General features: G+C 48.6%; 2 protein-coding genes across 3 annotated transcripts; one reads left to right on the top strand and one right to left on the bottom strand.

Annotated features, from left to right (window-relative positions):
• Positions 1–290: 290 nt before the first annotated feature.
• On the bottom strand, positions 291–6,875 carry PFDN2 (prefoldin subunit 2). The gene is made up of 4 exons (XM_083166602.1): positions 6,690–6,875; positions 5,783–5,871; positions 920–1,043; positions 291–678 (listed from the first exon to the last, which is right to left on the bottom strand). Exons 1-4 carry the CDS (start codon positions 6,726–6,728, stop codon positions 502–504), a joined length of 429 nt encoding a protein of 142 aa, XP_083022728.1. The 5' UTR covers positions 6,729–6,875; the 3' UTR covers positions 291–501.
• Positions 6,695–10,828, top strand: NIT1 (nitrilase 1). Of its 2 annotated transcripts, none has more exons than XM_083166598.1 (6): positions 6,695–6,949; positions 8,406–8,663; positions 9,201–9,304; positions 9,755–9,888; positions 10,124–10,249; positions 10,334–10,828. In XM_083166598.1, exons 1-6 carry the CDS (start codon positions 6,894–6,896, stop codon positions 10,601–10,603), a joined length of 948 nt encoding a protein of 315 aa, XP_083022724.1. In that variant the 5' UTR covers positions 6,695–6,893; the 3' UTR covers positions 10,604–10,828. The 2 variants fall into 2 exon arrangements, with proteins under 2 accessions (XP_083022724.1, XP_083022723.1); XM_083166597.1 differs by lacking the exon at positions 6,695–6,949 and adding an exon at positions 7,003–7,519.
• Positions 10,829–14,948: the final 4,120 nt, after the last annotated feature.

Here is a 14,948-nt window from a genome sequence, read left to right as displayed (position 1 = left end):
GCTATTAGGGAATGCTAAAACAGTGTCGGGGCATGCTGGGATGTGTAGTTACACAACAGCTGATTGGTCAGGCATGCGCTAATAGCAGTAGTTACTAATGCCCCTGAGGTAACTCATTTGCATAGCAGAGCCGCTAGCACTACACAGGAATGATTTAAATACAGTATAGGAAATTTCCTTGTTACATATTAATACACAGTCTGAAACCCTATTGCAGAGATGACAAGAGAAAATGCTGGCAAGTGTCAGCTCTGCAGCCCAGCATGGTTGTTAGATCAGAAGTCCTCAGAACCAGTACAACACACATACTTTATTTACCAAAAACAAAGACCACATAAGTAACCTAAAGCCCACATTCATCGCAACCCTCCCACCCATTTCGGTCATGTGAGGTGAATGACGTCCCACCCACTTTGACTCACATTAGCCCAACGCCTGAAGTGTGGAGTCCTTAAATGTGAGGGGTAATGAACAGGTGCAAAAACGGAGGCCGTGGGGTGATCAAGACACCAGTACCCCTGCAGTGCTCTGCTTGGCACCAGACCCGTCTCCATTCTCCTTGGGCGTTTGCTTCTCCTCCTCCCCCATGAGGCGGATGTTGTGTTTCTCCCGGAACTCGTTCAGTTCCCTCCCTTTGTCCCGCAGCTGCGTGCTGAGCGACTGAATTATTTTATTAATCTGTGGAGGGAGGATGCACAATTATATGCCAGACAGGACATTTCTGAATGAGTACCTGGCACTAGCTGCCAGTGACTGGACCACTGCTTCTCTACAGAGCTGGCCAGCTACTGCAGAACTACAAGTGCCAGAAGGCCGTACACATTTTTTCCAGGCCTACACCTGGTTATGCAGCAGTTTCCAGGGTGTACAGTGATATCAGGGGAGGTCATTAATTATGTTATGGAGATATGGCACTCACCTGCTCCTTGTTGTTCTCCAGAGCCGGCAGCACTTCCTTCACAGTTCGTTCCACCAGCACACCCCCAACCATTCGGTAACATTTCCTGCTCGGATCTACGTCTTTCAGGGTCTCAATGACCAACCTGCACCAAGTATACAAATCCCTTTATACACAACTTTACTGCAGTGCACCTGTAACCTACACACAGCTAACAAAATAATGTATGTACTGAGGCAATTTCCATAACGCTGCAGCCTATTCCAGTCACTAAGAGCCAGTGACATCACTGAGAGTGCAGCCTATCCAGTCACTAAGAGCCAGTGACATCACTGAGAGTGCAGCCTATTCCAGTCACTAAGAGCCAGTGACATCACTGAGATTGCAGCCTATTCCAGTCACTAAGAGCCAGTGACATCACTGAGAGTGCAGCCTATTCCAGTCACTAAGAGCCAGTGATATCACTGAGAGTGCAGCCTATTCCAATCACTAAGAGCCAGTGATATCACCGAGAGTGTCCCCTATACACTAACTAGGAATCAGTGACAACACTGAGAGTGCAGTCTGTCCAGACACTAACAGTCTATCCAGTCACTAACCCACTGTTTAAAAAATACACCTTTAAATATAATCAGCAAATGCCAAAATGATACTAAATCCCATATCCCACTCTCACACATTATCATGCAATTTAGCAAGCCTTATTATCTATACCTCCCTGCTTTTGTCCCTTTTACAATGATCATTACAATCACGCATATATTACACGCTCACTTGTTCACACAATTTATAGAGAACATGGGCGCCTATTCGGAAGAGCAAGAGAACATCTTCATCAAGAGGTGATGGACTTTAAACATTGTTATAAGGGGCAATACAATGAGAGTATGGTGAGGGATTATATTTGGGCTAATACAAGAAAGTGCATACAATCACAGAAAAAATAGGTAACATTAATTTCTCAACTGTTTTCTATATATTCTGTTACAGAAGTTGTTTGTTTCACATTTGTTTTTGTAAATAAAAGTCATTCTAATTCATAACAAAAGTTTGATTTATTTTGCGTACAAGAAAGGTGCAAAAATAGGGAAATTTCGAATTTTTCATTCTGATAAACTACAAAAGCAAACTATTTTGGGCAGGGCCAGATTAAGCCTTTGCCCTAAGCCCGGGGCACGTTAGAGAGGGGGCCCCGCTTCCACTTGTCAGTACTGGCCGCAAACTGCATGTGAGAATATTACATTGTCAAAACACAAAGGCAATATAAACTTGGTCAATGGGTAACTTCAGGGGGGGATATATATATATATATATATATATATATATATATATATATATATATATATATATATATATATATATATATATATATATATATATACATACACATACATACATACATACATACACACACACATATATATACACACACACACACACACCACATGAAAAGCCTGTGTTTGTCCCCCTGTACCTTTCTCTGTAGGAGCCCTGACAGGCTCAGCGCTGCCTCTGATTAAAAACCCTCCCATGACAAGGTCGCCGCTGCTTCTGCTATCCTCCATGGGACTCAGAAGCATATGATGAGCTCCACCTATCGGAGTTCAGCACAAGCCTCTCAGCCTCTGACCTCTTGTGCAAAGTATCATGAGACTTAGACAACTCCCAGTAATGCACAGCACACTTGTGCAGTCAGTGTGCCTTGGGCTCCTGATGCTCAGCACCATTAACATTGTCATATTGGCAGATAGGTGAAGCTGCAGCACTATCCCACTCCAATGCACTAAACCAGGCATGTCCAACCTGCGGCCCTCCAGATGTGCTAAAACTACACATCCCAGCATGCATTGCCACCATTCTAGCATTCCCTTATAGCCAAATTGTGGCAAGGCATGCTGGGATGTGTAGTTTTAGCACATCTGGAGGGCCGCAGGTTGGACAAGCCTGCACTAAACCTTTAGCTAAAATAAATATTTTATTTCTTTGAAAAATACCTGCCAACCACAGGGGGCCCTAGATAGAGGGGGGCCCAGGGGTACTGACCCCATGTGCCCCTCACTAATTCGGCCACGATTTATGGTAAAACTATTTTTTCTTTAATTCGTCAATTGTGGAAGATATAAAAATCAGATAAGCAGAACCCAGACTCAAAAAAGGGATTTTTGTAAGAACTTTTGCCACTTTCGGACAGCATTAAAAAAAAAACGTTATTTTGCAGAATTTTAACCATTTTAAAACTGTAATCTGTGCGGTCCGAAAGGTGCAGAGTGATTTTACCGTTTCCCAAAAAAGTTTTTGGGAAACGATAAAAAAAAGCAGGGTCCAACCAGTTTCAGACCCATTTTTTTGCGGTCTGAAAAGGTATTTAGGACCCCACACTTGTCCCCCCCCCCTCCCCGGGTACCTGGGCAGCTTTGGGCCAAAGCAAAGGCCTCTGTATCAGCTTGAAGCTGATTACTCAAGGCATCAGCCCACTTCATCATGGCCTTAGATACCCAAGCAGATGCAATAACAGGGCGTAAGGTAAAGCCTACCCCTTCAAACACAGCTTTAAGACAGCCTTAAATCTTTTTGTCCACGGGGTCCTTGAAAGCAGCAGATTTAGACAACCTGGCAATGGCTGCATCCAATAGAGGAATCTTTCCCACAATCTCCTCTGGCATGGTATACGTTTGCAAATCTTTTGGGCATAAGAAGCCTTTTATCAGGCGTCTTCCATGCCTCTCCCAGCAATGGGATCATGCCCTCATCCAAGGGGAAAGTAATTGCGTTCTTAAATACACTCTGAGTTGGAACTTTATCCTTATCGGAGAGATTCAAAACCTGTTTAACAACTAGAATCAAATCTTCAATACAAGGGACAGAAGATTCATATTCTTCCCTCTGGTCCCAAAAAGTATCCTCTGTACATTCCCCTTCATCTTCAGACTCTAAAGTCCGCAGGGGAGGTGCAGATAAAGGGTGCCTGTGGGGAAGTCACTGCAGGGGTCTTGGTTTATTCTATGGACACTCTGAGCTGTGTCCTGCATCACCTGCAGTAGAGCAGGGTCCCCCTGAGATGGGGTAATAGAGCCCACAGAAGGTTGAGAGGAGGAAAAAGGCCTAGGAGACTTAACAAGCTCATCTCTCTGTCTATACAAAGCCTGTACTAAGGCATTCATAGATCTCCCCAAGGCAGCCGCCCACGCAGATTTAGGCTGCTCACCTCTGGGCTTGAGCCCCACTGGGCACAGGCTTACGTGAAGGGCACAAATCCCCCTGATCCATCTGTTCAATAGTTAATTTAACACCACAAAACCTGCAGTTAATTAACATGGCAGACGCGCCCTCCCCCAGAGCAGCAGCACTACACCTTTCTGTCATGACTACACGCAGTGTACAATGTCAGGCGCTTGTACAGAATAATATAACCCAGTACTTATCAACCTGCGGTGCCGCAATGGACCCTCAGTGGTCACCAGGGGAAGCGCTGCCCAGGAGAAACTTTCACTCTGATCTGCAGTGTAAATCCTCCATCAGTTCCGCAGTGTGGAGAGAAAAGGCACCAGAACAGAGTGTAGGAAGAGACCAAGGGGCCCATTTATCAAGCAATATTTGCGGCTAAATCCCCGAAAACATCCATTTTCGGAGGTTAACCACAAATATTAAGTTTCACCTAAATGTATTAAAGGGGACCGCAGCAGGAATCTCCGATCCCTGCTGCGATCCCCCCCTGCAGGGCCGCCGGCCGCATCCCCCATAGGTTTCTATGGGGGATGCGAAGCTGCCCGATGTATTAACATTGGGCAACCTGGCATCGCACCCAGGGCTATCGCCATTCTGATATGGCGATAGCCCATTGTAGCCTATGGCTACATATCGCACTGCCCGAGCTACAGTGCTGTCAGCAGGGTCGCGGGGGGGGGGGGGGGGTGTGTCAGCGCATAACTGCGCAGAGCCCCCCAGCTTCCGGCATCGCAGGGACAGGCTCCTTTCGGAAGCCCTGTCCCTGTGCCCGGCAGATAATACATTCAGGTGATATGATCACATTTTACAATGCGATCCTATGTGGTAATATTTCGCCCAGATCGCATTGTAAATGCGATCTTGATAAATGTGCCCCCAAGTCTCTGCTTCAGCAGGGAGGGAAGCCTTTTAGCTCCTGTCCCCCTTCAGCCGCTACTGCCAAGTGCTTCTCCTTACCTCCAGTGTCTCCTCTCAGATCGGGACCACTTGGAAGCGTCCAGATGTGGATTTCTGCCTAAAAGCCCAGAAAATGGCAGCGCCATGGGGGGGGGGTCCGTCCCCAGGATCCCTCCCTAGGCAGGGAGCCGGTTCAGGACTCACCCCAGGAAACCTCCTTTCTTGGAGGTTAAAGCACTGTACAGAGAGGAGAGACAGCGTCCCTCTGCACACAGAGAGCCGACAGGACACGCTTCTGTCAGCCTCTGCTGCACTCTCAGTGTGAATAAACACTGAGAGTGCAGTCCAGTTGCACACTGGAAATCTGCACTAACTAGTTAATATTAATAAAATAACAAACACCTAGCTACTCTACAAAAAATGGCCGCAGCCCGCCAGCATAGTACCCAGTGGGCACCCAAAACAAACTGAGGAATGCTGGGATGCCTGCCTCTCAACTTAGCATAGACCCTCCTAAATCCCATGGTTAGCTGTGTCACCAGGATGGACGACAGAGAAATTCATGTTTACCGCTGTTATTATAAATTATAGTTGTAATGTAGGCGAGAAGCAGCTTCCTGCCCTATATATGAATATAAACTGTGCATGATGAAGTAGCGTCACCCAGCGCTATTCCCTGGTCACAAAGCTGGTGGGAGCATCAGGGTGGGAAATAACATGGACATTACATGCATGTGCTACTGGTCTATTCATCAGACTCACGTGTGTTCATTTAGCTCCATCTCAAGTTCTGCTTCTTTGGAGGCCAAACCCCTCTGCTCCTGTCTCAGCCGATTGAACCCGGCGACCACCTGCAGGGGAGAGAGCATGCAAATTATACCTCCGGCTCTGGGTCAGCTACCCCAATACTGAGGTGATGACATCAGAACTGACAAACCACACAGCGCACACAATACTGGCCATGCACATGACATCACATAGCACACATTACATGCCATTACAAGAGGGCCACTATATAGAATTAGATACAGACAACATGTGTAGGTATAGATCCTGAGGTGCAGGATGTGAGGGCTGACAGTGGGGTGATATATGTATAGGTGCGTATGTATAGATTACTCATAAAGACAATGAGGGTTATTCTGGTATGTTCTCACGGACCAGAACATTCGCACGGGGAGCGATGGTGGGAGTATCCGCAAGGCCATTTCTGCACATATGCAGGGTGCGTGCGGACATGGTGACCCGGCTGCGGCCGATGGGGGGGCGGAGGCAGATAGTCGCGCCCATGGGAATGCCCAGCATTTCATGGGTGTCCACATGGTAATCAGGCTGTGACGTTGGTGCCAGGGGCGGGCAGCTGACATCACCGGATCTATATGTTCGAGAGTCTGTATGTATACATATATGTATGTATGTGTGTGTGTGTGTATACATAGCACATACATACATACATACATACAGAGCGTGTGTCTGTATACACATACAGACAATGTGAGGGAGAGTGTGTGTGTGTGTGTGTGTATACATACAATGTGATGTGTGTGTGTGATGTGTGTGTAACACAGTAGGAGGACACACAGCTGCTAGGACACGCCCTGAGCACAATGACAGGAGATAAGAGACACATATAACAGGATAAGGGCACTACACGGAGCCCATGTGGCACCTGCTCCGCCGCTATCTGCTTCGCCGCCGCAGACGCCATCTTGTCTCCCAGCTCCGCACTGACTGACTAGTCACGGCTCACGGCGTTCTCAGCGTGCGGCGGGTACTGTGGGCAGCAGCAGTTAGCGCACCGGAAGTCGCCTCACACTTCCGCCCTCAACCTCCCCGCCATCTTGAGTCAGGGCACGGGGCTGGAACTGTCTGGATGACTGGCGGCGGACAGCGGTTGGGAAGCGTAGTTGGCGTCGCCGCCTGGCGCTGATGAGTGACGTCACTGCTGAGGCCTCTGTCATCTGTCTGTCTCACTCTCACCCCTGTTCACACTACCTATATCTGAGGAAGCTGTACAGGGTTGCACCCCTGGCACCCCCCACCCCCACCCCCCTTTCCCTCTTGTTGTGAGTGACCCCCAAGAGCCAGGGGAGGGGGGTGCATCCCTAGTTGTTGTGGAACTGCAAGTCTCAGCATGAACTGATAGGGCTTGCTGGGATCTGTTGTTTATTATAAGCCTCCTCACCACTGGTTCAGGGACTAGAGATATTGGGGGAGATGTACTAAGCCTTGGGAGGTCCCCTTATTAAAAAAAATATTTGCGGTGTATTCCATGAGAACACCAGTTTTCATGAAGTTACTGCAATTTTGTAATACCAACCTTATGTACGTAGACGGTCCAATACCATCTCCATTCCCACTGGCAGCTGATTCCAACCATAGCTTTCTATGGGGGATGCTGCCTGATTTACCTACCGGCTGCACACCACATAAACACATTGGAAAAGGATGTCCTGGAACCCTTCCCAATAGTCACAGCGCAGAAGTCCTGACACTGAAGTGAGCACATCACCAGTCCCTACCGCTACATAAATCCGGCCAATGTTTCCACATCTATGTCATCTTTGGCGCTAACATTGCACCCAGATCGGGTTGCAAATTCCGATGATTAATAAATGGTTATATTAGTGAGTGATAAAGTGGAAAGGGATAAAGCAGAGGGAGATAAAGTACCAGTGTGTTTGTAAAGTGCATTTTAGGAGTTCATTCAGTACATGTGCTATTGTTTCTCTTCTGTTCCTTGCTCTCATGCCAGTCTTATGGAGTACTGGCAGACACCTGACTGTCTGCCTGTGGGTGCATATCCGAGTGCTACGAAACACACAGAAAATACATCAGGGGTCCTCACCACCCTGATATTACTCTTTGGTTACGTAAATGCACCTCTCTCTCTCTGGAGTGCTTCCAGCACAGTGTGGTCTGTATTTCAGCACTGACATGCAGACCAGACCTGTGCTAGAAGCACCACAGCAGTGAGAGACACCCCAGGCAGGGAAGAGGAACTGCACAGTGTTTGAAAGATGCAGGTGCCACAATGAACACTAGGGGTGAAATGTAATAGGATGAAAAAGTGAGAGATTTGGTAGGAAATCTCCAGGTTTTTTTAAAAAGTGGCAATAATTTACACTGCAAAATCAAACTGGTGTTGCAGTGTAAATGATTGCCACTTAAAAAAAACCCCTGGAGATTTCCTACCAAATCTCTCACTTTCTGAATCTCTCATCTCATTTCCCCCTAGATGTGTAGTGTACAGTATATACCTACCTGTGCTAGTCACCAGCATTATTTTCAGTGTAAGACCAATTGTCGCAGGTACTAAGAGAATCCGGTGATAAATATGAGTTGTTTGTGTGTAACTGGTTGACACGTCTATCTTCTCGCATAGCTTTAGGATTAGGAAGATGACCACCGTGCATAGTCCTCCCATGCCCCTGATTGCAGCCTGTCAGATGACTTCAACGTCCAGCAAGGAGAAGAACTTGTCCACGTGCTCACAGCTTATCCGGGAAGCCGCGTCTCGGGGCGCCCGCATGGTCTTCCTGCCTGAGGCTTTTGATTACATTGGTAGCAGCACGGAGGAGACCCTCAGCCTGGCGGAACCTCTAGATGGGGAACTCATGCAGCGTTACAGAGACCTCGCCAGGTGACGCCTGACAACAATTGTTATCTGAGAACTGCTCACATTATAATTTTTTTGCCATACCAAAATGTGACCGTGTATTAGGAATCTGGAAGGGTGCATGTAAGCTCATGTGATTTCCTTTAACATCCATTGGGGGACACTGGAAATATGATGGGGTATAGAGCGCAGTGATAGCAGCTTGTGCTCTTTAAATTTGCCTGAAACGAAAGCTCCTCCCCCTCTGTCCTGCATTGGTGGCATGGAAGCCCAGTTTGTTACAGCGTCCACTAGGACATCACCAAAAACAACTTGGGATGCCTAAAACAGGGCGGGTGATGCGCAGGACAGTCTGTACGGTGTTCTCTGCCATTGCATGTGCAGACTCCACAATCTCCTCCTGTAGCACCTTGGCATCACCTTCTGGGCTTACAGCTGTACAGCACCAACGGATTCATTAGAGATGACTTTCCTTACCTGGAATCCTGTTGTAGACATTTTCATCAGTGTTTTTCTTTTTTAAGTTTTCTTGCTAAACATATATTTTTCTTCACGTGTCAGGGAATGCGGGGTCTGGCTGTCTCTGGGGGGCTTTCATGAGAAAGGACTCAGTTGGGATGAGGATCAGAGGATTTCCAACTCCCATGTGATTCTAGATGAGACAGGTAAATCCAGAGATATGAACACAGATAGAAACCCTGTCTATCATTCTGCTCCCTGTGTTACATAGTTTAATGGGATATTTGACTTCAGGCAACTTATACTTAATGTCCTGCCTTCAGCTTCCTGGCTGACATCGGTGCCTGCACACATTTATGGCACCAGGATGTAAAGTTTATTTCTATTGCAGTTTGATATGACACATTCCTGCTCTGCCTGAGGACCTGTAGAGCAGCTCTGTACAACACCAAGGGGGTCAACAGAAATAAATCTCTCTGGTTATATCATCTACTAATCTTTTCTCCTCTGATTATAAATACAGCAACTGTAGGTTCCACAGGGGAGGGGAATGGTTACAATACGCAGCAGACACCATGAATAACATGCTGTATTCTGGATAATCTGCAATAACACACAAAAAACCCTGCATGTGTTGCTTTATATGTTATATGCAGGACACATGGTATCAGTCTACCGTAAAACCCACCTGTTTGACGTGGACCTGCTGAGTGGGGTGTCCCTGAAGGAGAGCCGCTTCACTGTCCCTGGAGACGAGATTGTTGCACCTGTCAGTACCCCAGCAGGAAAGGTATGGAGGGATACTGACTTCACAAGACCTCAGATAGTCTGAGTACTACTATGTGGCTAGTGACGGCCATTATTGGACTCGGTCAGACTAGCCGCCGCACTGAGCTGTACTTTACACAATGGACTGGTTTTCCTCACACCTGGTTCCCTGTGCATTATCTGACTGCACTACCTGTGACACGACTAGGAAGACCCTTCCCCTACTGTTTACATAAACTTGGTCTTCTCTTTTGTAGGTTGGCCTTGCAGTTTGCTATGACCTGCGGTTCCCAGAGATGTCTTTGGCCTTATCCCGGGAAGGAGCAGAGATTCTCACCTACCCCTCGGCCTTTACGGTCACTACAGGGCTGGCCCACTGGGAGGTCAGTCCCCAGGGTTACATATAATTAATGATTAGCCGGCTCTGCCTATACAGTGTACAATGGATTTACCTGTCTGTCCTGCAGGTGCTGCTGCGATCCCGCGCCATAGAGAACCAGTGTTACGTGGTGGCCGCGGCACAGACCGGCACTCACAACCATCGGAGGACTTCGTTTGGCCATGCCATGGTGGTAGATCCGTGGGGTGTGGTCATAGCTCAGTGCCAGGATGGGGTGGGTCTGTGCTATGCTGAGATCAACCTGCCCTATCTGCACCGCGTGCGGCAGGAGATGCCAGTTAGGAGTCACCGGAGGGCTGACCTGTATGGCGAAGTCACCAGACTGGCACCCGGCTGACGTTCTCACAAAGATGGCAGCAACAGATGCACATCATCAGGGATAATAAATAATGCAATTAATTGATTCTGTAATTGGTCACATTCTGATCCATAGCTGCTATTGTGCTAAACAAGGATATGGTGGAGTATAATATAGAATAATAATAATATACATTCATTCAGTGTGAGACTAACCTTACAACAGTGTCAATTCATTCAATAAATTAATGGAATTTCGAGTTTATTGTGTGTTTTCTGTTAAGGACTAATTTGCCTTGACCACTTGTTGGTGTCCACCGTACGACCCTGGGGGCCAACACACTGACCTGACTACAAACTTCATGGAAGCAAATTCCACTCATTTGTGGCTTCAGTTCTCGTGGTCATCTGAGAGATAGTCCAATAACCACCCACAGACCTGTGTGTAACATGGACTCATGGAAGACCTAGTAGTTATGAACAACTCTTAGTAGAAATGGTTGACTAATACTATAAAGAACCTGAATACATACAGAATACCGGAGTTCAAAATCCCGACAAGGGGGGACGTGAATCGCCCCCCCCTTGCAGGCTTGCTGCGCTCGCCACGCCCCCCCCCCTTGCAGGCTTGCTACGGTCGGCACACTAATTTATTCTCCCTCTATGGGTGTCGTGGACACCCACGGAGGGAGAAAGTGTTGGGATTCCGACCGCCGGGATTCTAACTGCATCCCAAAGAGCCGGAATACATACGAAATCCCGGCGCCGAAATCCCGACGGGGGAGACGGACGTGGATCGCAAAGAGCCTGCTTAAAGCTGGCCATACATCAGAAAGATCGATCTTAAGATCGATTGCGCTCATGATTGTGTACAATTTCCCTTGAAATCCCCGGCAGTCCTTGGTGGTTTTTGGACTCACAATCTACACACAATCCATCATACAATCAGTCATACAATCCATCTGCTGTATGATTGTGTATACAAGATGTACACACAATCTGCATACAATCCATCATACAATCAGTCATACAATCTATCTGCTGTATGATTATGTACATAAGATGTGCACACAATCTGCATACAATCCATCATACAATCAGTCATACAATCCATCTGATGATTGATTGTATGATTTGTGTACACAAGATGTGCACACAATCTGCATACAATCCATCATACAATCAGTCATACAATCCATCTGATGATTGATTGTATGATTTGTGTACACAAGATGTGCACACAATCTGCATACAATCCATCTTACAATCAGTCATACAATCCATCTGATGATTGATTGTATGATTTGTGTACACAAGATGTGCACACAATCTGCATACAATCCATCATACAATCAGTCATACAATCAGTCATACAATCCATCTGATGATTGATTGTATGATTTGTGTACACAAGATGTGCACACAATCTGCATACAATCCATCTAAAGCTGGCCATACATCAGAAAGATCGATCTTAAGATCGATTGCGCTCATGATTGTGTACAATTTCCCTTGAAATCCCCGGCAGTCCTTGGTGGTTTTTGGACACACAACCTACACACAATCGATCATACAATCGATCATACAATCAATCATACAATCCATCTACTGCATGATTGTGTACACAAGATGTGCACACAATCTGCATACAATCCATCTTACAATCAGTCATACAATCCATCTGCTGATTGATTGTATGATTATGTACATAAGATGTGCACACAATCTGCATACAATCCATCTTACAATCAGTTGAGATTGTATGATTGGGTACAATATCTTTCTGATGTATGGCCACCTTTACAATCAATTGAGATTGTATGATTGGGTACAATATCTTTCTGATGTATGGCCACCTTAAGCCTCCCATCGCTTTCAGTCCGAGGGAAGCTGGCTGCTCTAGTAGTACCATTGGGAGTAAAGGGCTTTCTCCGGCAAAAGCAGAATAGCTTCTGGAGGCTGTAGGGTAATGGGAGATATAGGATACGGAAGATCGACCTCTACGGTGAAGCCCGTGTAGCAGCAGCATATACGAGGCGGCCATTAGGAAGTTATCAGCAACAAATAAGGAAGCTGGATATACAAGCACCTGACCCAGATACATTGCCCTCTTACCAGTGGCGTGCCTTCCACATGGTGGAACTGGAACAGATGGCTCTGCTAGCTCCTAACCTGCAGCACCCAGCAAACTGGCTTCAGCCACTGTACTAGACCTGGCACTAGGGGCAGATGTACAGGGACAGAGGTAAGCAGACCCCTGGCACTAGGGGCAGATGTACAGGGATGGAGGTAGGCGCAGAGACCTGGCACTAGGGGCAGATGTACAGGGATGGAGGTAGGCACAGAGACCTGGCACTAGGGGCAGATGTACAGGGATGGAGGTAGGCACAGAGACCTGGCACTAGGGGCAGATGTACAGGGATGGAGGTAGGCACAGAGACCTGGCACTAGGGGCAGATGTACAGGGATGGAGGTAGGCACAGAGACCTGGCACTAGGGGCAGATGTACAGGGATGGCGGTAGGCACAGAGACCTGGCACTAGGGGCAGATGTACAGGGATGGCGGTAGGCACAGAGACCTGGCACTAGGGGCAGATGTACAGGGATGGAGGTAGGCACAGAGACCTGGCACTAGGGGCAGATGTACAGGGATGGAGGTAGGCAGAGACCTGGCACTAGGGGCAGATGTACAGGGATGGAGGTAGGCACAGAGACCTGGCACTAGGGGCAGATGTACAGGGATGGAGGTAGGCAGAGACCTGGCACTAGGGGCAGATGTACAGGGATGGAGGTAGGCAGAGACCTGGCACTAGGGGCAGATGTACGGGGATGGAGGTAGGCACAGAGACCTGGCACTAGGGGCAGATGTACGGGGACGGAGGTAGGCAGAGACCTGGCACTAGGGGCAGATGTACGGGGATGGAGGTAGGCACAGAGACCTGGCACTAGGGGCAGACGTACGGGGACGGAGGTAGGCAGAGACCTGGCACTAGGGGCAGATGTACAGGGATGGAGGTAGGCACAGAGACCTGGCACTAGGCGCAGATGTACAGGGATGGAAGTAGGCAGAGACCTGGCACTAGGGGCAGATGTACAGGGATGGAGGTAGGCACAGAGACCTGGCACTAGGGGCAGATGTACAGGGACGGAGGTAGGCACAGAGACCTGGCACTAGGGGCAGATGTACAGGGATGGAGGTAGACAGAGACCTGGCACTAGGGGCAGATGTACAGAGATGGAGGTAGGCAGAGACCTGGCACTAGGGGCAGATGTACGGGGATGGAGGTAGGCAGAGACCTGGCACTAGGGGCAGATGTACAGGGATGGAGGTAGGCAGAGACCTGGCACTAGGGGCAGATGTACAGGGATGGAGGTAGGCACAGAGACCTGGCACTAGGGGCAGATGTACAGGGATGGAGGTAGGCACAGAGACCTGGCACTAGGGGCAGATGTACAGGGATGGGGCAGATGTACAGGGATGGAGGTAGGCAGAGACCTGGCACTAGGGGCAGATGTACAGGGATGGAGGTAGGCAGAGACTTGGCACTAGGGGCAGATGTACAGGGATGGAGGTAGGCACAGAGACCTGGCACTAGGGGCAGATGTACAGGGATGGAGGTAGGCGCAGAGACTTGGCACTAGGGGCAGATGTACAGGGATGGAGGTAGGCGCAGAGACCTGGCACTAGGGGCAGATGTACAGGGATGGGGCAGATGTACAGGGATGGAGGTAGGCAGAGACCTGGCACTAGGGGCAGATGTACAGGGATGGAGGTAGGCAGAGACTTGGCACTAGGGGCAGATGTACAGGGATGGAGGTAGGCACAGAGACCTGGCACTAGGGGCAGATGTACAGGGATGGGGCAGATGTACAGGGATGGAGGTAGGCAGAGACCTGGCACTAGGGGCAGATGTACAGGGATGGAGGTAGGCAGAGACTTGGCACTAGGGGCAGATGTACAGGGATGGAGGTAGGCACAGAGACCTGGCACTAGGGGCAGATGTACAGGGATGGAGGTAGGCGCAGAGACCTGGCACTAGGGGCAGATGTACAGGGATGGAGGTAGGCGCAGAGACTTGGCACTAGAGGCAGATGTACAGGGATGGAGGTAGGCGCAGAGACCTGGCACTAGGGGCAGATGTACAGGGATGGAGGTAGGCAGAGACTTGGCACTAAGGGCAGATGTACGGGGATGGAGGTAGGCACAGAGACCTGGCACTAGGGGCAGATGTACAGGGATGGAGGTAGGCACAGAGACCTGGCACTAGGGGCAGATGTACAGGGATGGAGGTAGGCAGAGACCTGGCACTAGGGGCAGATGTACAGGGATGGAGGTAGGCACAGAGACCTGGCACTAGGGGCAGATGTACAGGGATGGAGGTAGG

This window comes from Crinia signifera, chromosome 12 (genome assembly GCF_055691185.1).
Source record: "Crinia signifera chromosome 12, ASM5569118v1, whole genome shotgun sequence".
NCBI lineage: Eukaryota > Metazoa > Chordata > Amphibia > Anura > Myobatrachidae > Crinia > Crinia signifera.
This window is presented reverse-complemented; position numbering and strand designations above follow the sequence as displayed.

Bases quoted from the DNA above. Each gene is read 5' to 3' on its own strand.
- PFDN2 (XM_083166602.1), bottom strand. From the start codon at position 6,728: ATGGCGTCTGCGGCGGCGAAGCAGATAGCGGCGGAGCAG. The intron at 1,044-5,782 runs GTGAGTCTGATG...TACTTGGTGCAG, and splicing joins ATGGAGCTAAATGAACACAC to GTTGGTCATTGAGACCCTGA. The intron at 679-919 runs GTGAGTGCCATA...CTCCCTCCACAG, and splicing joins TGGAGAACAACAAGGAGCAG to ATTAATAAAATAATTCAGTC.
- NIT1 (XM_083166597.1), top strand. From the start codon at position 7,293: ATGAGAACACCAGTTTTCATGAAGTTACTGCAATTTTGTAATACCAAC. The intron at 9,889-10,123 runs GTATGGAGGGAT...TCTCTTTTGTAG, and splicing joins TCAGTACCCCAGCAGGAAAG to GTTGGCCTTGCAGTTTGCTA. The intron at 10,250-10,333 runs GTCAGTCCCCAG...TCTGTCCTGCAG, and splicing joins CAGGGCTGGCCCACTGGGAG to GTGCTGCTGCGATCCCGCGC.